This window comes from Serinus canaria, chromosome 3 (assembly GCF_022539315.1).
Source record: "Serinus canaria isolate serCan28SL12 chromosome 3, serCan2020, whole genome shotgun sequence".
Classification (NCBI taxonomy): Eukaryota; Metazoa; Chordata; class Aves; order Passeriformes; family Fringillidae; genus Serinus; species Serinus canaria.
In genome coordinates, this window is record NC_066316.1 from 54,701,365 (window position 1) to 54,724,820 (window position 23,456).

The 23,456-nt window shown below is 42.7% G+C and overlaps 1 protein-coding gene across 3 annotated transcripts; it reads right to left on the reverse strand.

The window, feature by feature from the left end:
• Positions 1-278: 278 nt before the first annotated feature.
• OPRM1 (opioid receptor mu 1) lies at positions 279-21,779 on the reverse strand. Of its 3 annotated transcripts, XM_050972371.1 has the most exons (5): positions 17,313-17,347; positions 8,324-8,335; positions 7,394-7,746; positions 5,979-6,499; positions 301-877 (listed from the first exon to the last, which is right to left on the reverse strand). In XM_050972371.1, the coding sequence occupies exons 1-5, from the start codon at positions 17,345-17,347 to the stop codon at positions 839-841; spliced, it is 960 nt and encodes a 319-aa protein (XP_050828328.1). In that variant the 3' UTR covers positions 301-838. The 3 variants fall into 3 exon arrangements, with proteins under 3 accessions (XP_050828327.1, XP_050828328.1, XP_050828326.1); XM_050972370.1 differs by lacking the exons at positions 8,324-8,335; positions 17,313-17,347 and adding an exon at positions 21,460-21,779 and having other exon boundaries at positions 279-379; XM_050972369.1 differs by lacking the exons at positions 8,324-8,335; positions 17,313-17,347 and adding an exon at positions 21,460-21,779.
• Positions 21,780-23,456: the final 1,677 nt, after the last annotated feature.

The window sequence follows — 23,456 nt, forward strand, 5'->3', positions numbered from 1 at the left end:
TAATCTATGCTATTTTGGGGATCATTTGACAATCAATAACAATGTAGAATTCTTTCATTTACTCATATCTTTTAGAAAAAGTGATAGCTCATTGTTTTGATTTTAAAGTATTTTTTCATTTATGTGAAATAGAAGCAGAAGATGAAGCTTGGAGGCTCTTTTTGGTTTTTTTTTTTTTTTTTTTTTTTTTTTTTTTTTGTTTTGGTTTAGTTTGGTTTGCTTTTTTTATTTTTTTTTTTAAGGGATCTTTGAATAAACTTTTTCTTTGAAACTGCAAACATGCAACCCTTGCAAGAGAAGACCTCTTGAACTAAAAATGTGTTGTTCTACATGACCTCATGAGACTTCAGCACGTAAATAACCTGCACAGAAAACACCTCTACAAATAAATTTTAAGAGTAAATAGAGTGTACCCAACAGTATTACAACTTCATACCCCATTATTTTCCATCCTTATTTTTCAAACTATGGTTGTCTAGCCTTTGAATTTTTGTTTCCAACCTGTTTTCACACCACAGTAACTTACCAAGAGCATGTCAGGTTGCTACAGGCAGAGTAGCTTTGTTTTTAGACTAATGTATGTGCTCCTGGTAAACAGGATTGCTTTGAGCTGGAGCCTGGAAGGCCCCCACATCTCCTGGCTCTGCTCGCTGTTACATTTCATGCTTCTGCTAAGTGCAATGCAGATGTGCTGCAGAAGCAATTTTTGACAGGCTGGAAAAGCAGGCACTTTCCTCTGTGGTATTTTTTTTTTTGAGGGAAAGCAAATCCTGCGTGTTCCCACTAGCACACTGTGGCAGTGGCAACTGCTCTGAGAGCCATGCAGCAGGAGACCCTGTCACGGCAGTGGAGTAGTTTCAGCTTCTTGAAGTTCCAACTGAAAGGAAAGAAATTGCAAATACAATGAACAATTGCTTGATATCTGCCCACCCACAAGTGTGTGTGTGTGTGTGTGTGTGTGTGGTTTTTTTTTAGGAGGAATTTATTTCTCATTTGCAGCCTCTGTTCTGATGTATAAAGCTGAGCACATAGCCCAGAGTAAGGCAAGACTGTGCTTTGTCTGAAGCAACAGAGGAAATGATCACAAAGAAACATTAGTAGGTCTGAAATTTGAATTACAATATTCTTCATATCAATCTAGTTGTTCTCTTTCTAGGGTGGAACTCTCTATGAATTTCATGAGCATGGAAAAATTTCACTCCCTCTCTTTATTCTTTCTGTAGCAGTTACAGGGGAATTCATGCTTTACTTGAATACATTCTGTGTTCATATCAGAACAGTGTCTAACTTTTGGATTTTCAGTTATAGTCTAGTTTAAATTCTGTGTGAGCTGGACTTACATCAGCAAACAAACCCAACAATCCCTCAGCCCTGCATGTCCACAGTCTCCAGACAGAATCCTACTTGCACGCAGGCACGGTAGCGTTACAGATGTTTGCATCAAGAAAACCTGCTGCTGCATGGCACATCCTGAAAGGCTGCACCCCCTTTTTGCTCAGCAAATTTTGTACCAGAACCTGTTGAGAGCTGGGTGGCAGACACTGCAAATCAATGGATTTGAATGGAATAGAAAGCATGGACACAGATGGAGCCCGGAGATTGACAAAGAGCCCATGTCAATGCATAGCAGCTACAAGAGAAAGCCCAGTTTTAAGGATCTATTACAAATGTTTCATGGATGTCACTATCTCATCAGAAAGGGGCTTTTTAACAAACCAGTACTTTAAAATTGTTGTTGAAATACAGTATAATTCACCAAGGAGAAATATTAATTTTCTAAAAACACACAGGAAGGCCATTCTCTGTTAATACAGGTAGATGTGAAATTGCCAAGAACTGCCCAATTTTTTTCATGTTTCTGCAACAGGAATCACCAGCATTCCCCCCATTTGTTCGCAGTGGGTTGTATAGCACAAGGAAAATTAAGTAGTAAGAAAACACTTTCTTCATTCATTTAATCAAAGAGAAACTAGCTTTCAATTTTTCCTTGTTTTAACTCAAAACTTTTTCTTGAATCCCATATCCTTTTTATTTCTACATGTGGCTGCCAATCCCGGCAGTAAAGGCAAAGCTTTCAGGACTGAGCTTTTTGTTATTGAATGTATCTGAGGCCGCATTTTCAGCATGTGGGGAGGATTTACAGTTTCCATTAGGGCATTTAGACATTTCAGTATTTGACAAAAAAGCATCAGAAGCTAAAATTGAAAAGAAGAGTTACTCACTAAATAGTCCCAAAGATGTGCCTATACATAATTTCCTTCATTTCTTGGATACATGCAGGTGAAGCTGCTATAAAAGCAGCTATAAAAGCAGCTATAAAAATGGGTCACAAAGAAACTAATCCACTGAAACTAATTAAATTTTTCAGATTTCTATAATTATTAATAATGCAGTTCCCCAATTATTTAGGATTTTTAGTTATTAATACATAGATCCTAGCAAAAACTCGGTTATCAGGGGAAAATAACTATCATTGATTTTAAATTCAAAAAATTAAACCTTCTTTTACTCTCAGAGATAAACTGATGCAGAGAGTCTCTGAGCATCTGAAGTAAAAGCCATTTCAATATTCTTGCCAAGATTTTGATATGAATCAGTTAATGCCAACAACATCAAAACCCCTCAGCCATTTGCAAAAGCTGCTGTTTGGTCCTTCATTCCCCTCCCCTGCCAATACTTGGTCAGAGAGAAAAGTTCAAAGAAAGTAGTTTTGCATTTCAAGCATTTCTCCCCCCCAGCACTGCATCACTCCTTCTCCATGCAAATACACTCATCAGATTACATAAACCCTCCTGAAAACTATGAGCACTTAATCTGGACATTTTTGGTAATGCCAAGGAGCCACAGAGTTGGCCCAAAGCCACTACATTAACTCAGAATAATATGAATATTTATGATGCTTCCTGTTGGTGCTTTTGCACTGGTAGAAGACACTGTTGTTTCTTCCAACAACTTCAGTACCTAAGAGTGTCAACTCTAAATGCTTTTAAATGCTTTAAGAGTGTTAGGCCTTATGTGGTTGAGCCTTGCAGCTCTCATTTAGCAGGAGAAAAGAATTCTCACTTGGCCAAAAAGCAACTTGTAGAACATCTGTTTCTTAGAAAATTGTATGAAATGTGCCAAGTACTACACAGCCTTGCAATTAGAGCTCATACCAAATGCTCTCCAAGGCCTTGTCTATACAAGAAAGAGCTTGTCAGTGTACCTCAATCAATAGAAAAGCTAGACTTTCTTTTACAGAAAGCACTTACCTGTAAAAAGAATACCCTGTCTTTAGAATTTACAGAATCTCACTGTCTGAGGAGATATTGGTTTGTCTGGGGGTTTATTTTCTTTTTTCTTTTCTGAGAGCTAAAGCTGCATTCACTCTAGGGCCTTTTGTGTTTAAAATAATAATATAAAAATATTAGGTATTACATTTTCAGTTACTATTCCAGAGAACCTCTTTAGCGTAAATTAGTTCAACAATCTTTTTTCCCATTCTGATAAAAGCAGACATCAAAAATGTCTCTTACAGCAATGTTTGCAGGAGAAAAAAAGATGAATTAGCTTTAATATTAAGCTTTGAACATGGCTTGCTGAAAATGTATTCCATAGACATTGTGGAGAGTGAGAAAGACTGTACCAAACGGCTGCTGAGCTGAACTGCAAGGAGAAGGCCCAGGTCAGCATTCAGGAGCACATCTGGCATCAGCAGCTGCCACAGCAAGGACTGCAGGGATGGTGGTGAGGGAAGGGGAGTGGGCCACTCCAGAGTCTTTCAAATACCTGAACATGCAAAGTCCCATCCACCCACTTATGAGGTCCTGAGCTACCAAGTGCTGGCTTCTTCTCCCTGGCTCTGGGGAAAACTGATGGTTAGCTGCTAGGAAGAGCTACCAAAGCAGTCAAACAATTTCTTCCAGCTCTGCATGCACCTTTTTTTGTTCCAGGTACATTGGCTTTTCACTTCAGTTTCCACCCCTACTGCCTCACTTGGACCTCATTCCTTATGTTTCCATCTCTCCTCAACGTTCTTCCTCTCACCTCCCCTTCCCTTCAGCATCCTTCCCTTTCCTGCTCTTTACATGTGCTTGATTTCTTCACAACTAATTTATTTCATCACTATTCCTTGAAGGAAAGAAAGAAACAAACCCTAAGCAGCAAGGAACACAACATTAGGACTAGTTTCCTCCTTATTGCCACTCTCAGGATCACTTCACTTGCTTGCTCCATCCCTGCCCCAGCAGGCTCTCTCCTGGTGGGGTAGGCTGAAGCATCTCTCTGGGAAACATCATCTTCTATTCTGTGCTTGCTCAGTGCTCAGGGAAACAGGTTTTATTTCACTCAGGCAGTACCTAGCACACATTAATCTTTTCTATGGGTAGAAGTTTAGAAGGCTACAGCTCTCCTAGAAGTAATATAAAGATATACAACTCAATGTAGAAAATGGTGCATACACACTGCACTCTATAAAGCTAGAATTGTACTAGACAGAAATACAATCTTGCTGTCAGACACATGCACAAAATTGACTCCACTGAGGATTACAAATGCATTATTAACAGATGAATGTAGTAATCTGCTACACCTAGTAAATACTACAACACATACACATATATATGTGCACCTATGCCAAGTTTGGCAGCTCTGCCTCACCACCAGGCTGGGCAGGTGCTGATTTCACAGGCCACAGTTTGGCATGAATGGACCAGACACAAACAACACCAATTGCTGATGCTTAATAAAGCTTCTCATTTTAGCCCTTCTCCCTTTAGACATCCCTCCTCTTTTGTGGTGCAATTAATGTTTAGTCTCCTTGGAGACGGGAACACTCTTATTTGGGCTATCTGGCAGCAGCTGAGTGTCAGGTAGGCAGCTGCTTTCACAAGAAGCTGCTGAGTTCTGCACCTGGAGGAGGCAGCCAGCTTGTGGCTGAAGTGGCAGCACTGAGAAACTGTTGCATGAGCAACCTAAGCATATTGCTGAAAGGTGATACGGCAAGGAATGAACCAGGCTTATGCCTTTTGCTCTTATTTTTAAGGAATTACAGAGACAACTCAGACTTCTTTTAGTGCTTGCAATGTGTTTGAGTTACTTTCATGAATGTTAAGATTTTCTTTCCTGTTTTGCTGAGAGATGAGGCTTGGAAAATCTCAAGACTAAGCACAGGACCATGGATATTGAACATGTACAAAACAGCTTCTTTGCAAAAATGATGCAAAAATAGGCTGAATAAAAAAGCCACAAACAACTCTTGTTATCTGATGTGCCATAAAATCCCTACTTTTTAAAGGCTTTTTCTACATGGAAAAGGTATTTTCTTGGTATACCTGAAATGGCAAAATGGCACATTAGTATTTAGCATGTGTGTATATATTTTCTTATCTATATATACATATATATATATACATATATACACATATCTAACCCCGCCTTATTCACCACATAATTATCTGACACAAGAACTGCATGTAGACAAGCCTTGGCCTATCACTTGCATGACTTTCAGGACAAGCAAGGCCAGGTAGGCCTTCTTTGTACATCAGTCAAAGTGAACAAGCACAGTTTTTTATCTTTTTATTCACTGATGCAATGGGAGAAGAAGAGAGATCTATATTCTGTCCCACTCCTGTCTCCATCAGCAGACAAGGAGCATGAACAGGGAAATCTGTGATTAATTTTCAACCTGTTGCAAACACCCTGAAAGTGAAACACTGTTTTTTTAATGTGCTTTGTACATGCATGCACGCTGGACCCAGTCACTCAAGGTACCCTTCAGAACCCTTGGCTTCTGAGCATCAAGCAAGGCAGAGAGCAGCCTAGCACCATGCAGGACTGGGGTCTCTGTGTATGCATACACCAGTTTCAAATATAACCATGAAAGTGTTCAGACCTTCCAAAAGCTACAATTCAGTGTAAGTGGTAACTTCAGAACACATGTCATCTCCAAGCGGGTGGCCTGGATCCAGAGATGACATCTCCACTGCTAGTCATACCTGGTGGTTAGTCCTATCCACAGTGTTGGCAGTGGAAGCATGGTCACGAGTGTTTTGTCGGACTCGGGTGGAGTTTTGCTGCTCAATGGTTGAGGAAGTGGGGATGCAGAACTCTCTGAAACACCTTTTGAAATTCTCATCTAGAAATGCATAAAGGACTGGATTAAGGCAGCTATTTGTATACCCTAGAGCAATACAGAAGTGCCAGGAGACAGTCTGGAAAGTAGTTTCTGGGATGTTGACCAGGGCTTTAATGATAACATAAATGTGGATGGGAGTCCAGCAGACAATAAACACTGCCACCACTACAAGAACCATCCTTGTGATTCTCCGCAGGTTCCTGTCCTTCTCTTTGGAGCCGGATAACATGCGAACGCTCTTCAGGCGCAAAATCATCAGCCCGTAACACACCGTGATGATCAGCACCGGCATGATGAAGGCAAAGATGAACACACAGATTTTCAGGAGGTTCTCCCAGTACCAAGCAGGGTGGGAGAATGTAAGGGTGCAGTCAATTGAGCCTGAGGAAAAGGAAAACAGCAGAGAAGAACATTCATGTCAGTTTTTCATTTGCTTTTCTTTAATCCTTTCTTTAATTAAATATCATAGGCAAATATATGAAGACTTTACACCTAAGTAAACATGTAAAATGAAGCAATCTGTGACCTGGCATTTGCACAAATGAGTGCATGAAGAATGAGTTAGGAAAACAAAACCAAATTAACATGTTCTCTTTTGCATATTGTAGTTTGGAATTTAATGTATACTAAACAAGGAAAAGAGTTGAATTGTCATACATGCTGAAACTTTGACTGATTTTCACTTTCAATATAGATATGGTGAAAGATTGTTAATTTACCATATGTGTTGAGAGTTTGGGCATTTCAGGGCAACGGGGAAGAGAATGCCACGAGACTTGGTAACTATGCACTGAGGAGGGTCTGCATTTATGCTGAAATGCTGTCACTGCCCCTTTATGGAAGGTCTTGGAACACCAGTGGTCCAGAAGGTGCTCTCTGCTCTGTATCATGTCCTGCCAGACAGGGTGTAACACTGCCAGCTTCCCAGTGGGAGTATCCTGGGTAAAGCACAGGCTCCTGTGCTGAGGGGCAGTGCAGAACTGCCCCACAGCAGAAGTCAGGCAGGCACAGATGCTTTTCCAAACACTACAGTAACTGAGTGGGGCAGAAAGACTTGCACGGACCCACTGAAGGAGCTGGAGCTGCTTGTTGTAAAACACAGATCCCATGCACTGCTTGTCCCATCAACTACAGCCAGATGCAAAATTGTCAGAGGGCCTCATTTGCACTGGTTAGAGGTCAGAGGTTAATTCAACGCCTCTACACTACAGTGAAACCATGCAGAAAGGAGTTGAAATGTAGAGTACTCAATTTAGGAAAGAGAGCCAGACTTACCATGCCTGTATTTAGTAGTTGCCATGAACATAACTGGCAGGCCAATGGCAGAGGAAAGAATCCAGTTGCAGACATTGACAATTTTGGCATTTCGGGGGGTGCGGAAATCAAGGGCCTTAACTGGGTGGCAAACAGCCACGTAGCGATCCACACTCATGGTGCAGAGTGTGAAGATACTGGTGAACATATTGTAGTAGTCTATGGAGATAACAATCTTACAGAGGATGGTACCGAATGGCCAGGTTCCCATCAAGTAATTCACGCTCTGGAATGGCAGAGTACTTGTTGCTAGGGCATCTGCCAATGCAAGATTGAAAATATAGATGTTGGTGGCAGTCTTCATTTTCGTGTACCTAGGGAAAAAAATTGACAGAGCATGTGAATGACCACAACTGACATTGTTAAATAAAACTGAATTCAGCGCATCATCTATAAAAAGTTTCTGTAAAATAATGTGCTAGATACTGTCAAAGGTCACATTTCCTGCTTTTAAAGAAACGACCACACTATGATTCACCTCCATGTTGGCAGTTCAGTGAGATATCAGCTAAAGGATGTAAGGAAAAATAGATTAATTTAACTTGTTCAGAAGAAAAAGATGCACGTAGAAGAAACAATATTATAGATGCTAACGAATTGAGAAGATGAAAAAATTGTATGTTTGCAGATCAGATACTGTACTACATGGATAGATTTTCTGTACCTGCTGATGTCATGCCAAATATCATAAGTATGTTCTGTCGAAATAGAAAATTCATTTCTAGTAATGATGTCATTCCAAACAAGCAGCACTTGCAACCCATTTTTTATGTGGATGCTGTACTTTTGCAGTGGTACAAAAAAAGTTTCAATTTAAGTCATGTTCCTGGCCATGCTGCCCTGATTGCTGCTGAGGTTGCTGGGCCCTGTGGCTGCTTGGATTTTGGGGGCTCAGATGGCTTGCTCTTTTGATGAAACTCCCTTTCATTTCTGCAAAACTAATAAGAAGAGTGTTTGATCAAATATTTTACAATTTATAGAGTGCTTTTCAAGAGGAATAGCTCATTTCAAAAGACCTGTGGGAGAACCTGCTAGGGAAAGCAAAATGTAAAATACATAATTTTGTGGGTTTTATCTCTCTGAGTTAGATTTCTTCAGAACATGAGTCAGTTGCAAAATATCCCAATGAAAGGATTGTGTAGGGAATGCGCACTTGGAACTCTTCTTTGGTAGGGTATGCAGAAAGGCAGACTTCATGTTGAATGGACCTAGAAAGCTTTTATGATGAACATTTGAAGTCATTGGTACTGGACCTGTTCTCTCATTTTTAGCACTGTGCATGAGAAGATACTAACAAATCCTAATTTCAATTTAGGGTGGTTTTTAAAACAGATTTTCAAGAAGATACAAACGCTATCTTGACTGCTGCCTTGAGAAAGTATGATTTGAATATGATACTTTCAAGTTGTAAATAAACTCCTTATTCTCAAAGTCCTCTAAAAACTTTTCTTACTCCATTTATATAACAAGCTTGTAACTAACATAGGAGGAGGTAGATGCTGCAAGCACCTACAATTCTCTCTTCTGGAAATTGTGGAAAATGTACAGGATTGCAATGTGGGAGAGGTACACAATAAAAGCTATAGCTCTAAAAACTGTTTGGAAGGAGAAGAAAATATTTCTCAGGCAATTTGCTGGAGAATCTTCCAGATAAGAATGAAAGCAGCAACATTTATATTCTGCTTTTAATATTGTCCAGTACTAAGCCCTGTGGTTTGTCAAAATGAATATCTCTCCAAAGGTCTGAGATATCCAGGAGTAGCTGAAGGTTTGTCCAGAGCTGACCTGAAAGTTTGATTGTGTTGTGAGCAGACATATCCAGCTTGGTCCCACCTGATCTGCTCAGGCTGGGACAGCGACAGAGGGGCAGTGGCTCTCAGCTCTGCACAAACAGGCAAGGGTGACGAGGATTCTGTGCCCTCACCTGGGCTGCTGATCCCTGCTCAGACCCTAGATGATTGCCTGCCTTCTTCACAGCTGGACAAGAGAGCACACTTGGGAAAGCTGCTCAGTGCTGCTGCCATCACAGGTGATTCTGGGACTCGTCTGTCTGGAGAGCGCATCTCAGGTAACAATGACAATGCTTTGTCAGCAGTAATTAAAGCCACTATGATTTAAAAGGAATGCTTGATACAGCAAAAAAGCCCAAACCATCAACCAATATGTAAATGACTTTCAGATTAGCATGACAGAGGATGGACAGAAAAACACTCTGATTAAATAGAATAAAGTTTCTTCACTGGGCATGGGCCTTATCTCACTTAAATGGAACATATTTTTCAGTTTTCAGCAATCTAATTTTCAATGCCAGTTTAAGCTTTAAAAGTTCTTAGACTTGCTTTGTTTAATGGCCTCTGTAGACCATTAGAGAAGGGTTTTGCTTGATGTACTCTGCAATCTTTGTACTTCTAATCATGCTGTTCTTACAATGAATAGAAGCAGAACTCTTACAGTGATATAGAAAGTATTTACCTCCACCTGCTGCCTAGTCAACAAAAGCCTATTGAAATTTACAATATTCTTTTCAGTGAATTCTATGGGCATTTCTCTGTATGAAGTATTTAAAGATTTTGTAAGGGGCTTATTTCTGCAAGGTACAATTTGCAAAACATGTATTTTTCTAAATTAGTAGATTATCAGCGTTCCCGGGATTATTTTTTTGGCATGAACAAATAAATACCAAAGCACTTGATTAAACATAATTTTAACAGCATGAAAAGTAACGGTCAATCAAAATGAAGCTTTTCAAAGTCTTGAACTTTGCTGCTATTATACTTTTTGCTAAGGTATCAGTCTACCTATTCGAACAAGCAGAACAAACATTTCCATTATCCAGACACAGATGTTTATGTGATTCTATTTCTACAGTTGAGAGGGACTTAGTAATACCAAACTTTATAATGCGATACCAACATTTATAAATGCACTCTTTTAAGATACTGTTTTCACACTTTCATTCAAACTTGCTAGAGAATTTAAAATCTAACACACACGTTCATAAAAAATTTTAATTGCAAACTCATAAAAATCTGAATACTGATGTTTAGATTACATTGAAATTTCAGTGTCTAAGTCATCAAGTGTATTAAATTCTGCACAACAAAGAGCTAGGTTCCAAGTGAAGACAGAAGTTGGCTTTGGGTAGCCTTACTTTTATTTTACAACTCTGCAATGAAATAACTAATTGGTGGCTTTTTGTGAATATTTAGCGCAATGCTGCTCTTGGTATATATCCAAATTAATTATGCTCATTATAACACTGGCACCTACTAGTATACCCCTTCTAATTCCTCAGTGCAGGTTTTGTATCATAAAATATCTGTTCATGAACTGTTGTTTTGCTGCTAATAGTAGTCGATAAATCAGGTTTACAGCAGTAAGAATACACTTAATGTCTGTCTAATTTTTTAGAGAAAGCTCAGCCTTGTCTTTATGTTCAATCTTATGAAGCTTTAAAGTCGAATTCAAGTTTGAAGACCTGAGCTGTACAGGCCCACCCAACTGAGATTTGCTTGGAATAAGAAAAAGCAATGGAGAAAAGAGAGAATTCAGCTCAGATAGTCACCATGCTCCTAGCATTCAAGGATTAATAGAAAGTCTTGAAATGGACCCCTCAACTGTCTGCCCACAGGCCACTTGTAGTTTGTGAACCAAATAAAACTTTCACCAGGTTAATCTTTCACCAGATTAACCTCAGAAAGACTCCGGCTCCCAAGGGTAACAGCACCTTCCCTTCCACTTCTCCTGCAACCGGAGAGATGTGAGCACGTTTGTGACTCTGCAGGACCTGCCACGGCCCTGTTTCTGGCCTCTGGTCCACTCCAACAGTTTATTTACCACCTTCAAATATATCTTAAGGGTCTCTTCTTTTAAGCTTCTTAAAATTTAATGAAATCTTTAGTTTGCATCATACCTTATTCAAGCCTCACAGAGTTTTTATACTGGTACTGTGGTCTATACAACTAATGTAGTCATGTCCCTACTGCTCCCTGGTCAAGTGTTTTATATCCATGTGGATTGTTGAGATATCCCCTCCTCCAAAGCCTTCTGCTCTTCTGGATCAGATCAGCTTTACAGCATCCTTGGACTTTGCACTGAGCTGGTGCAAAGAAGCTAGAGAGGTCCTCATTTAGCTCAGTGTAATACAGAGTATTATTATTACTATTATTAATAACAAGACCTGCAACAACAAAAATAATAATGATAAATTATTATTATAATTATTATTAACGATAATGATGCAGCTCAGAATAATACATAACACTACAAATTAATTTGAAAAATTTCCTCTCTGAATAACATCAATGAAGAGGAAAGCAGAAAGTCTTTTTCACTTAGGAAACGGGCCGGTCGATGACAGACTGGCAATAATTACTTTCAGCAACACAAAGGCATGCAAGGCTTTGCCAAGAGAATGCTAATTTAGAGACAATGACTACTTCAAGATCTGTGCTTAAGTTCAGCACAAAATACATGAAAAACTGGACAAAATCACCGGAGATTCACTGCAGAAAGCAGTCACTCTCAAAAATGGTTTGGTTGCTGAAAGAAACAACAGCCAATAGTCAGGTCTTGCAAACAGACAACCTGACATAACTCTTCTTGATGCTGGAGATTAGGTTAGCCTTTCAATTCATGTTCTTCTTGCATAAATGACTTGTTAAACAAATGAAGAATCATTATGTGCATACATTAGATTAGCTGAGGTTGCCTTGGGTGGGAAGATTAAAAACATGTGAAGTATGCCTAGTTGAATCAATTTAATTTTTTTTTTCCCTTGACTGTTCTGGTGCACCTTGTATATGCAACTCAAAAACAGTATGAAAAAGGGATTTTTGGCATGTTTTCTTGAGATATCAGGTACTTTCAATTTTTCTTGAGCCCTTAAAGCTTTGAACAAAGCCACGATATACTCAAGGGGTCTGTAAAAACCTGAAAATTTTTTCTGTCTGCCAATCCAGTTTTAATATTTAACACTGAAATAAAGTCTCTCAAGCCACATTCTGCAAAGTACCTTTGAGCTAAAGGGCCTCAAATTACGGACTTTACTGACATCCATCTATTTTATTATCCTTTTCTTCCCACAGTAATGGGTCTCCATAGAGTGAAAGACCCATACTCTATCTCAGCCACAGCTAAGATGTGTGCTGTGGCAGGGTGTAAGCTATTAAAGTTTTGAAGTCATATATTCTGGATAGGTCTGGCCTTCCTGTCTGTGAGCACATGATTTAATTACCTTGAAAAATTAAGTCTTTGATTTTTCTATTAATGAGACTTCTGAATGCTTTTTCCTTAAGCCATTTAATTTCATCTCTGGCTACAAGCACCATAAATTTTATGCACAGCCCTGATAGGTTATTAGGCAGTAAGGCCACCCAGATTGGAAGTGCCATCTTGTGGTTAACAACCTCTGCATCCTTTTGATGTATATTCTACTAAAGAGAGCTTATAAAAGGCTGTAATTTAAACATAGCAAGCCCTGAGTGAACCAAACCAACAACAAATTGAAAAACTGAACAAACTCTTAAGCAGGTATAATAGAGCTGAAAGCATTCACACTTGGTTGCAATGAAATTGTGCAATTTGCATCACATTCACTTACTTCCTGCACCCATCCTGAGTTTGGGGGTAAAGGCTGAAATGGGGGAGTGAGGAAGCTTCTGCTGCCTTTAAGAAAGACAGAAGCAGTCGCTGCTTCCTCCTGCTGAAGTCTTGCATCCTGACTCCCAGCACAGCGCTACCCAGTCACTGCTGTGACCTGTCATGGTGGTTTAATTAGAGATGAGAAATACTAGGCATCACTTAGGTGTCATGGCATGACATCCTGAGGGAGTGCAGCAGATCTTAAGATCAAAGAGATTAGTTATTTCACATACTCAGTCATACTTCACACACATTGCTCTGGAGCAGCTTTCTCTCCTTCCTTCACTCACTGGCAAGGGGTGTCCATTTTCTGAAGGAGTCTGAGTGTGTACGTGGTCAGAGTGGCCCTGAGCACAGGGCAGGGAAGCAGGGAACTGCTGCACTGTAGCTGCTTCAGTTGCTGCCTCTTTTCTCCCTAGCAGTTTGTTTTCCCACTGCTTTGTCACTTTATTCTCCTCCATGGTACAAAGGAGATTTGGCCAGAATGTAACCAAAGTTTACTTCCCTTGGGTTACCTTGTTAGCATCCTTGACTTCCCAGCTTATCCCTTCCTCTCATCAGGACAGTGCCAGGGCATGTGCAGATCCAGCAGGATTTGCTTACAGGATGCAGGAGAAGCAAGGAGAGCACATCACCTCTGGGGAAGTAGCACCAGCTCAGGGCCATTTTTCTTGTACTCAGAACCCATCAGGAATTTATCTCATATCTCAGCTTTGGGAGAGGGTGAGTTAAACAAAAGCCTTTTAGGCAGTCACCTTTAGTCTTCAGTGCCAGTCTTTTGGGAAATGATGTGGAGTTGTGAGGGCATCTGATTCATCCTGTTTTCCTGTGATGGACTTTGGACTAAAAATGACTTGCTGCTGTCTTTGTGGCTCTTCCCGATTTTATTTTTTGGCTACTGAAAGGCATAATATAGAAGTTTTCTTTCTGCTATTTAGTTTAAGCCAGTGAGTTTAGTTCCCTACATGGAGAAAATAAAACAAGCTTTCCCCAGACATCATAAAAAGCTACTTAATGATAAAAAACAAATGACAGTAATAAGTATGCTTCAGTGCCCAAACAGTCATCTGCTGGTACACTTCCCTCCCTTCCAGCCTAGTTGAACAGGGGGAAAATTACCTGCCAATTAGTTCAGAACTTAATCTGGCCTGTTTGTTAAACCACTTTTATTTGAGTCTCTGTTTGCCTGGGGCTGAGGCATATATGGGTCTACAATAAAGGTCATTGCTTTCATGGTTATTGTGTTATCTCTCTGAAATAAATCAATGGTGCTAAAAAGGCTAACTTCGATATATTTCCATTATCCAGCAGCAGGTGCTTATTGTTGAAGGCTTTGCTTTGCGGAAGACATATAAAGGAAAAGTGTCAGTATATTCAATTTGACTTTTTCCCCTCTGCCTTCAGGGAAGTGTGACTGAGAGTAAAACTGCTGACTACACCTCTGATCACAGATAATGTGGTGACATTTTCCTAGAGGGGACGAGTTATCAGCTACTTTGTTTCCAGGTCCTGGTACCCTACTCCTGATCTGTAGACTGACCACCTGAGATAAGGACTGTACATGAAGTGTCCCTGGTCAGCAGGGAAGCTGGCAGGGAAGCCTTTGAAGACAGTTTTAACTCCAGCAGAGGTGAGATCCCTAAAGGTGTGGCAGGGAGCAGCAGGTAAGCAATGCCCCTGGTCAGAGGGCAGCAGGGAGGTGGCATGGGGCTGGAGGCCAGGCCATACACACTCTGTGCAGACCAAAGTAACAACAGGAATACAAGGGATGGCCTCTTACAGGCAGGAGATTGGGATCTTCTGGTGATCTGTAAAGGAGTGACAGAGGTGAGACAAAGGAATTAGAGAGAATAAACATTGCCAGCTTAGAGAGAGAATAAAATTGCCAGCTTCTGCCATTGCCTGCTTTCCCCTTCTCCCCATATCATAGGAAGGTTTGCCTATGATACGGGGAGAAGGGGAAAGCAGGCAATGGCAGGAGCTGGCATGAGAGGAAGAAGGAGCACAGCTATGTGTTATGCGAGAAGACCAAATCAAAAGTATTGGAAATCATGGACTCAGTCTCTACATGACAAGGGTGAGATTGTGTCTGAAACTGTGGCTCTGAGGGAGTTCCCAAGACCACAATCTTATGAGAGTGATTTTGGTAATTGGTTCCTTAGATGATTTTTGTATAGGGGCAGCACATCCCAGGGCTGAAGATTAGCACTGTGACAACTGCTGCTCCCTGTCCCCCCTTAAAAAAGAGATTTCACTTCGTTGGAACTGCTCCACACAACACAACAAGGAGGAGATGTTCCATTTTACACAAACATTTTTGTTCTGAAGTTTTATTCTTGATCTGAGATACAAGATCTTATAGCTGATAATTGAACACTTCTCAGTAAGAAGGTGGAAAAAAATCTATTTCATGTCCTTCACAGTTATTTGATTAGCTATGGTGCATCATCCCTACCTTTTTTCATCATGTAAATTCAAAGGGAAATATAAATAAAATTTAGAAGTGTTTAACATTAAATGAATGAATGAGAATGCTTATCACAGCTTGGCTAAGCTGTGGAACTCCTTGATAGTGAACATCATTAAAAGTCTGCTTCCAAAAAGGACTAGAGGTCTTTGAAAGATAATTATAATACTCCCACTTTCAACACCATAAACCCAAACTGCATGATATAAACCAAAGAAGACACGGATGGTTATAAAAATAGCTTTCTTTGAGATTATCTTAAACACAAGAATTCAGAAAATAGTTGCTTTTGGATTTTTTAAAAACATAGTTACAAGAGTGGATTTGTATTTTGAAGAGAATTATCAAGCATTGAAAACTTGTTTTCACTTGGAATCATAATGAAAATAAATAATTTTTTGAAAATGCCTGTTAATGAAGATCTCTACAACAACCATCTTAGAACATCTAAGCTTAAATATAACCAAATTGGAATCCCTAAAAATGCTTCACATGCTCGTTTTGAAGCAACTTTGCTCAGTAGTGGAAATCTTTGTGACATTTTTCTTCCAATCTTATTTTTGATCCTCATTTTTTTGGGGAGTACTGCATGTTAGAAATGTCCACAAAAAGCTACTGAATAAATGCTGATGCAAACTGCATCTCAGAAAATCTCTGCAGTCTAAAACTCTATTAGAAGGATACTCGCACAGTTTTGCCCCTATTTTTTTCCACTCTGTGACACCAGCTGCTGGCTATGACTAGAAGAGAGGCTAGTAAGCTAAATTATGATTTTGTGACATTTGGACTTGCACCATGTTATGTTTGAGATTTTTGTAAATATGTCACCTTTTGATTTATAAAAGTTATAAAAGCTTATCCACAGTGTTCAGTAAAAGTTGTGCTCAATGATTTGGGAAAACACTGTAAATGAAAATGAAATAAAGCAGTACTTCAGAATTATGTTAGCTAAATAGCTCATTAGTCATTAGCTTGCTAGTAATTATGTAATGTAAGCAATATGTGCATTCAGTATTTTCTACCCTTACCGAAGCCTTGAAAAGTTGGTAACTTTGGATGCTTTTCATAAAGAAATTTAAAAAAAAATGAGGAAGTGTTTAACACTACTTTTTCATGGGAGCCATTACCATAATGCCACTCCAGGAAAAGTACAGTGGGATCAAACAGCTTTTTAAAGGCAAACTGAGTGAGAAGGGTTGTTTTCTGCCCAGAACTGCCTGGTGGTAGGCACAAGCAGAGCCAGAGGGTCTGTGCACCTGGGCCTGGCACGCTGTCCTGTGTGCAGCAGTTCACTGGGACTAGGGCCAGGCACAGGGTCTGGAGATGAGTCTGGGGCTGCAGGGCTCTCACTCATCCCTCAGGTGTCTCTGCTTCCTCACTGAGATGGGTGTTACCGCCAGGTTGCAGCCTCATGTATTTTTGGTCAAATTTTCATCATGTCTGTAAAAACATAATTAAAAAAAAAAAAGAATATAAAGGTATACATTCCATTTTATCTGTCTGTTTTCCTTCATCTTGGGGGAGGGAGGGGAGCTGCTTGCTAGTTAAACATTTACCCACTAGCAAAGGTTGGTAAACTCTGTCACAAACAGTATGCAAACAGGGACACCTGCCTTTCTGAAAGGCAGGATGCTAAGGGTTACCCCCTTGCTATGCTGCTGATTTAATTCAGCTCCTCTGTTGCTCCTGCCCAAGAATGCTCCCTCAGTTCTGTCCCCAGGTCTCCTCTGGCTGGTGCTGTGAGCTGTATTAATTCATAATTGACATGACTGGATAAGGCTGCTGAGGCTTTCAGCTCTTAGCATGGGGGCGGAATCTTTGCAGCCAATGGAAGAGGCAGGACACCCACACAAGCAATGCTGTGCAAATGCAGAGAGGTTCACGAGGCTGTGGACAGGAAAGAAAAGCAGGAATTTTATGCACTTCTTGGTTTCTAAGCTCCCTGATCTGTGCTGCTACAAAAGATGCTGAAGGTCACCTTACATACAGCATCCATAACACCATGACACCTTGCAAAAAACCTATTTTTTAGAAACATTTGTTTTGCTTCACCCACTTTCAAGCTTGAGATAATTTCCAGATTTCAACTCTAAGTCTGTTCTACTTAATAAAACAGTTTTTCTGAATTGTGAGTGGACTCAGCTGAATTAAAGTTTTCAGGGCTGCACAGTCTTTCCAGATTAAATGACCCTTCAGCCACAGCTCATTTTTTTCAAAACACTATTAAGAGGCTGTTTTGAGACACACAGAAAGATTTCTCCTAATTTCAGAGAAAGGATTTCTTTGACTTCTTTCCCTGTTTGCCTTTTTTTTTTTCTTTCTTTAAAGCAGTGTAATCATTTACTCAATGAAACAAGACATTTCCTTCCTCTACAAAGGATTGCAGAGAACCTGAGACCTCTTTGTTTATGGTATGTGAAAAATTTATAGCAAAACAAATGAGGAATCACTCTGAACTTGAGTGACTTCAGTGGCTGTTGGTGGAATTACATTTCTCCTGGAGCATTTGGATTGTGGAGGACTGGGGCCTCTGTGAGCTATTCCTCTCTTCCAGACCTGCAATGCTTAAGATTTTCATCTAGGCTCTACTGCAGCTTTCTAGTATATTGCCTTAATTACAAGGCATATTCTTATTTCCACTCTAATTGTGAGACTAATATCCCACCGACTCGATGAGAAAGCTGGAAAAGCCTTTGGATTACGGTGTAAATTAATTCAATGCCACATGGTACTAATTGCACACTGTCTTCTTGTACTCCACAGCAGGTAGAAGTAGCCTTTGCTGTTGATATAGCCATAATGACATTGTATTCCTATTAGTAATTTACACTTTCACATGAGGAAAACAGAAAATAAAAATTATCTATAGATTTTTTTTCAGATTACAGGAAATTCATGGCTAGCAGTAAAACCTATTAAACTACTACTGCTGTCACTTGAAGGCATTTTTTGGTACTTGAGAAAGGGAACACTTCAGTGTTAGTAACAGGAGGTTAAGCCTCTCATACTACATATAAAACATGTAAATGTGAATTCAAGGATGAAAGCATTCAGCTGAACAGGAACCATCTGGAAGGATGAGGAGGGGGATGAGAACACATTAATTATAACGTAATTTGTATAAATTGGAAATCTTGGAATGCATTTGGTCAGTCTGCTTTGCACGAAGAGCCTCCTTTTTACATTGATAATCACAATACATTTCTAACTCCTTCTTGGACTTATCTGCTTTCTGACCTCTGTTTGCCCCAGCAGACAGAGCAGGGTGGCATTGTCGAGTGATAATGATAGTTCCCTGTCAGGCCAGCACTTGTACAGCTCTGGCTCCAAACCCCTGGATTTGCCTCGTGTGGAAAAATTTTAAGAGCAATAATGTTTAGAAGAATGATATCATTATTTTAAAACTATTTCCAAAGAAACCAAGCATGAGATGTTAGCATGCAGTACACTCGATGTGAAGTCACTGTTGCTTTCACTGGGGCTGGACTCTGAAGTGTGAGTAGGACAGTTTCAAACATCTAAGCACCTACCTCCCAACTCCTAGTATTTTCAAGACAAACTAGGCACCAATATTAATCAAAAATCTTAATTTTTACTAGCTTCAATTCCTCTTACAATTAATTTGAAGTTCAATGTTTTGTTCTTCCTGAGCAGGCATTATGGGAAAGGCAATTAAAGAAGGGGAGTTTTATATAATGACAAATTCAATCCAGTGAAACTTTGGGCTCTTACATGTAGTTGCATGCAAGGAGGCATGAATGTGAGCACATTTAATCACATTCTATGATCTGAAACGCTTTCAAGTTAGTATAGCTTGCAGAAGGAGCTAAATCACTAAGTTCCCTCTTGCTGACCAGATACACTGCACGAGCAGAGAAGCACAGAAAGGGAATTTATTTTTATGCTGCTTAAGCCACAGATCCTATTCAGCCATTAGCATGTAAAGTCCTTGTCATGCCAATTGCTAAACAGCTGTGGTGCTAACTGGGAAGGAATTCTGTCATACCAAAAGCTGTTCTTGCACAGGAGATGTGGGGTTTGCCCTAAAATTCCTGATGGTTTTGGACAAGCCACTTAATTTGTGTTTTCTTCTGTAAAATGAAAATATATTTTTGCTTTCTCCGATTGCTTCTGGCTTTTGTTTGTAAGCTGTCATCTCAGGGAAAGATGCTTTCTTTAGATAGGAATCTAAATACAAGTGCCTCATTAGATTTGGCTTTGTGGTGCAAGTGTAATTCAATTAATTACTGTAAGAAATATGAACCTAGTAAGGGTTATGCCCAGGATAATAAATACAGAATTTCAGGGACAAGCTGCGGCATATTTCTCTGCTGACAGCTATCCTGTCTCTGTTACACTGTGCATCTGCTTTTCCTCCCAGAGGAATGCATTCAACACTGCTACGGTGATTGCAGTCATGCCCCCACCAGAAGCCTTTCTGCAGATGCATCCTCACACAGACAGCTTGAGTTTCAGACTGACCAAAACCACAAGACAGAAGACAATCTCCCCAGCTCTGTGCATGCAGCCTCTAAAGCACATTTAAACCCACAAGGCTTCTGAACTGCTCTAGTCCGAACCACTGATGGATATCACTTGTGTTCCCACTAGGTCTACAAGATGCACAGCCTTTGTGGTGACATCCCGAATACTCGCCGCATCCTCCATCCTGCTGCAACCCCCCACCGTGACCGCGACCCTCACCCCCGGCTTTCCCCAGCTGGCACTGCTTGCGCTGCCCCCACGCACCACAAAGCCGCCCGCGGCCGCTGGTTTGCCAGTGATGCCAAGAGACAGCCCCGGCTCCTGCGGCCCCGACTCCTCGGGGAGCACAGAGCTGAAAGGGAGAACGGACGCTCCAGACGGGGGGGGAAATAGAACTGCTGGAGGAACGGAGCGCGTCCCGGGGCCACCCCTAGCCCCCCCCTTAAAAGCGCCCGCTGGGCTCTCAGGGGCTCAGTGGATGCTTGGTTTGGGAACGACGAGCAGCCACGAAGGGAGATGAGCTCGGTCGGCCCCGTCCTGTCGCGCCCCACCGTCCCGCTCCCGTCCCATCGCTCCCGGGAGGTGGCAGTGTTCCCCTACGGAAGCCACCTGCCCAGCTCCGCTGCCAGGCCGGCAAGGGAGCCTCTTTCATCTCCCTCTCACTCGTTTTCCGCTCATTTACGGGCAATGGATTTATCGCGCGTGATCTGATCTCTAACAGCCCCACTGGGGGCTTTTCCTCTTGCGGGCGAGAAAGTTGCGAAGTGCCGCAGCACAGCCGGAACGCCGGGATTACAGAAAGCGGTCGAGATCACGGCATACGTATTTATACACGTGTATACGCATGTATGCCTATATACATATATATATGTATTTCAATATACACATATAGATCTAGACATGAGGCAGAGGATCTCCAAACACGGCCACAGAGAAGCAGTGCCATTTACATTTTGTTCGTGCATTTGGGAGAGCTGGGTGGAAAGACAAGTGGATGCGTACCGGCTATCCGTGCACCACCCCGTGCCTGTATACGCTCACAGGCAGTGGCTACAGTCCCTTTAAATCCTCGCTCCTTAGGGGACATGTCCGGGATTCAGGCCCCGTTTGCCAGAGCCGCTCGCAGAGGCGAGCAGCTCCGAGGGTCCTTAGAACATCCTCGGACGCGCAGCGGTTTCTAACGGACCGGCCGCCCCTCACTGCTCCACCGCAAGTTTCTCTTCCACCGTCACCCGCTCCAGCTCTTTATCAAAAGCCTCCTTCCCTTTCCCGCGGGGGCCGCAACCCAAGCGTGCCCCTTTGCGCGCTGCCCGGCGGAGGGGGACCGCAGCATCCCCGCCGGGACACCGTCCCGCATCCCGGCTCCGGGCGGCGGGGTTCCGCCCCGACGGCAGCGGCCGTGGGCTGCTGGGCGGGGCAGGGCGGCACTCACCTGACGATGACATACATGACCAAGAAGTTGCCGAAGAGCCCCACGACGCAGACCACGGAGTAGAGGGCCATGATGGCGATGGCGGTGACCACGGAGGGGCCGCCGCCCGCGGGCGCGCAGGGCCCGCCGCCGCCCGCGCTGCCATTGCCGCCGCCGCAGGGCTCCGAGCGGTTCCAGCCCAGCGCCGCCGAGGCGTTGCCCCAGGCCGGGCAGGGCGGCCCGGGCGGGCGGCAGGCGGAGGCGTTGGCGGCGAACGGGACCTCCAGGGCGCCGGCGAGGAGCGGCGCGGACCCGTTGCCCAGCAGGTAGGCGACAGCCATGGCGCGCAGCGGCCTCAGCGCGGCCACCCGCTCCCCGCGCCCGAGGGACGCCCGGCGCGCCGCGCTGCTGCCGCGGTGTCGGCGAGGCGACGGCACCCGCCCGCCCCGACGGCGCGCCCCGCCGCTGGGTGCGGGCACATGTGTGCGGCGGGCGGGGCGGGCCCGGAGGAGGGGCCGTGTCCGCAGGAGCGGCGGGAGCCGCCTCCCCGCGCCCGCTGCCCGCCGCCGCTCCTCCCCGGCCGGCGGGAGGCGGTGGCGGCCGCCCCCAGCGGCGAGCGGGGCGCACCTGCGGGGGGCAGCGGGCGGCGCGCCGGCGGAGTTCGCCTCCCGCACGGGTGGCACTTGAAGGCCCAGCGGCACAGGCAGCGGTGGCAAACACCGGAAAGAGGGAACCGGGGGAGATTGTCTTGGCGAGATAAAAGCCGGTGCAGAGAGGAGATCAATGAGCGACTAATTATCGTAGTGAGACAGGGATCTTGGCAAAACGATGTCCTCAGTGATTACAGAGATAACAGAACCTTGTACTAAAATGTGACGAACTTTACGGCAACACTTTGGGAGGGATGGTTGTGAACAGAATTGTCCTTTAGAAATTACTCCGATCTCATGGATCCTCAGGATTTTCAGAGGACCTTCTGTTCAGAGCTCCAAGGATCTTCTCCCCTAGGTGTGGATGTGATTGTTATCGGATGTGATAACACAGATAAGAACGGCATCAAAACCGTTCTCGAGCCGTACACTCATTGTTACTGGGTGCTTAATTTGCACACCATTTGTTTTCACCGGCACCTTTCCCTGATCAGTTGTTCCAAATGAGTACAGAGGTGCAGGACTGCCTGATGGCTGATTATTAGGACTTAGCTCATTTACTGTCTCACTAATGAAATCAGAAGAGATCCCTGGTAAGGCAGAAAAAATATCTCCTGGTGAACAGGAAGGTGACAGAGTAGCAGTGATTGCTCCCGCTGCCTCATCATGGATGCGCACTTATTCTGCTCACCCTCTGCAGAGCACCTCCCGCTATTTCAAGAGTGGTAATGACAAAAGTGGAGAAGAAGCAAGTAGCAAGCTAAGAGAAAGATGCAGAATCCCTGGCATTTTAGTATAAGTGTTACCCATGTGCTTGGGCCACAAGCAGTGGGAACCAGTGCTGCTCAGGGCAGGTAACAGTGGTGGAATTGACCACACACTCTTTCGATGTATATCTGATTTGTGCAGAGGGAGAAGAGGGAATGGGAAAGGGGTGTCACTGGACTTTGAGAGGGATACAGATATGGAGAATTTGTATTCCTTTTTTTCATTCTAAAGTGAAATGGAAGGAGAAGAACAAGTAAGCTATTAATGGGCACTTTCAGTAGATAGCATGTATTGCTTCATGGCCAGAGAGAGTATTTTCAGCATTGTTCATTTGGTAGGAGAGAGCTCATTTAGCATTGCATGTAGGATGAGTTTTAGAATAGGAGTTATTTTTGTCTCTGGAAAAAGCTGTGGACAAAGGGAAATGAAAGCAAGATCTCAGATTTTATATGGTCAAAGACACTGCTTCTTTATCCCCTGTTGGAGTATAGCATGTACAAAGAGCAGGAGGAAAAAGGCTTTAAAACTGGGCTTTTCTCAGAGACTTCCATCTCTGGGTGTGTGCACAGAGCGTGGGAGCGTCTCTCTGTGCTTGCCCTT

What these genes read in the sequence shown, in the direction of transcription:
- OPRM1 (XM_050972369.1), bottom strand. Translation starts at nt 21,779, where the DNA reads ATGGCTGTCGCCTACCTGCTGGGCAACGGGTCCGCGCCGCTCCTCGCC. An exon ending in GTCATGTATGTCATCGTCAG is followed by an intron (nt 7,747 to 21,459) that starts GTGAGTGCCGCC and finishes TTTTTTCCCTAG; the next exon opens with GTACACGAAAATGAAGACTG. An exon ending in TGGATAGGACTAACCACCAG is followed by an intron (nt 878 to 5,978) that starts GTATGACTAGCA and finishes CTTTCCTTTCAG; the next exon opens with TTGGAACTTCAAGAAGCTGA.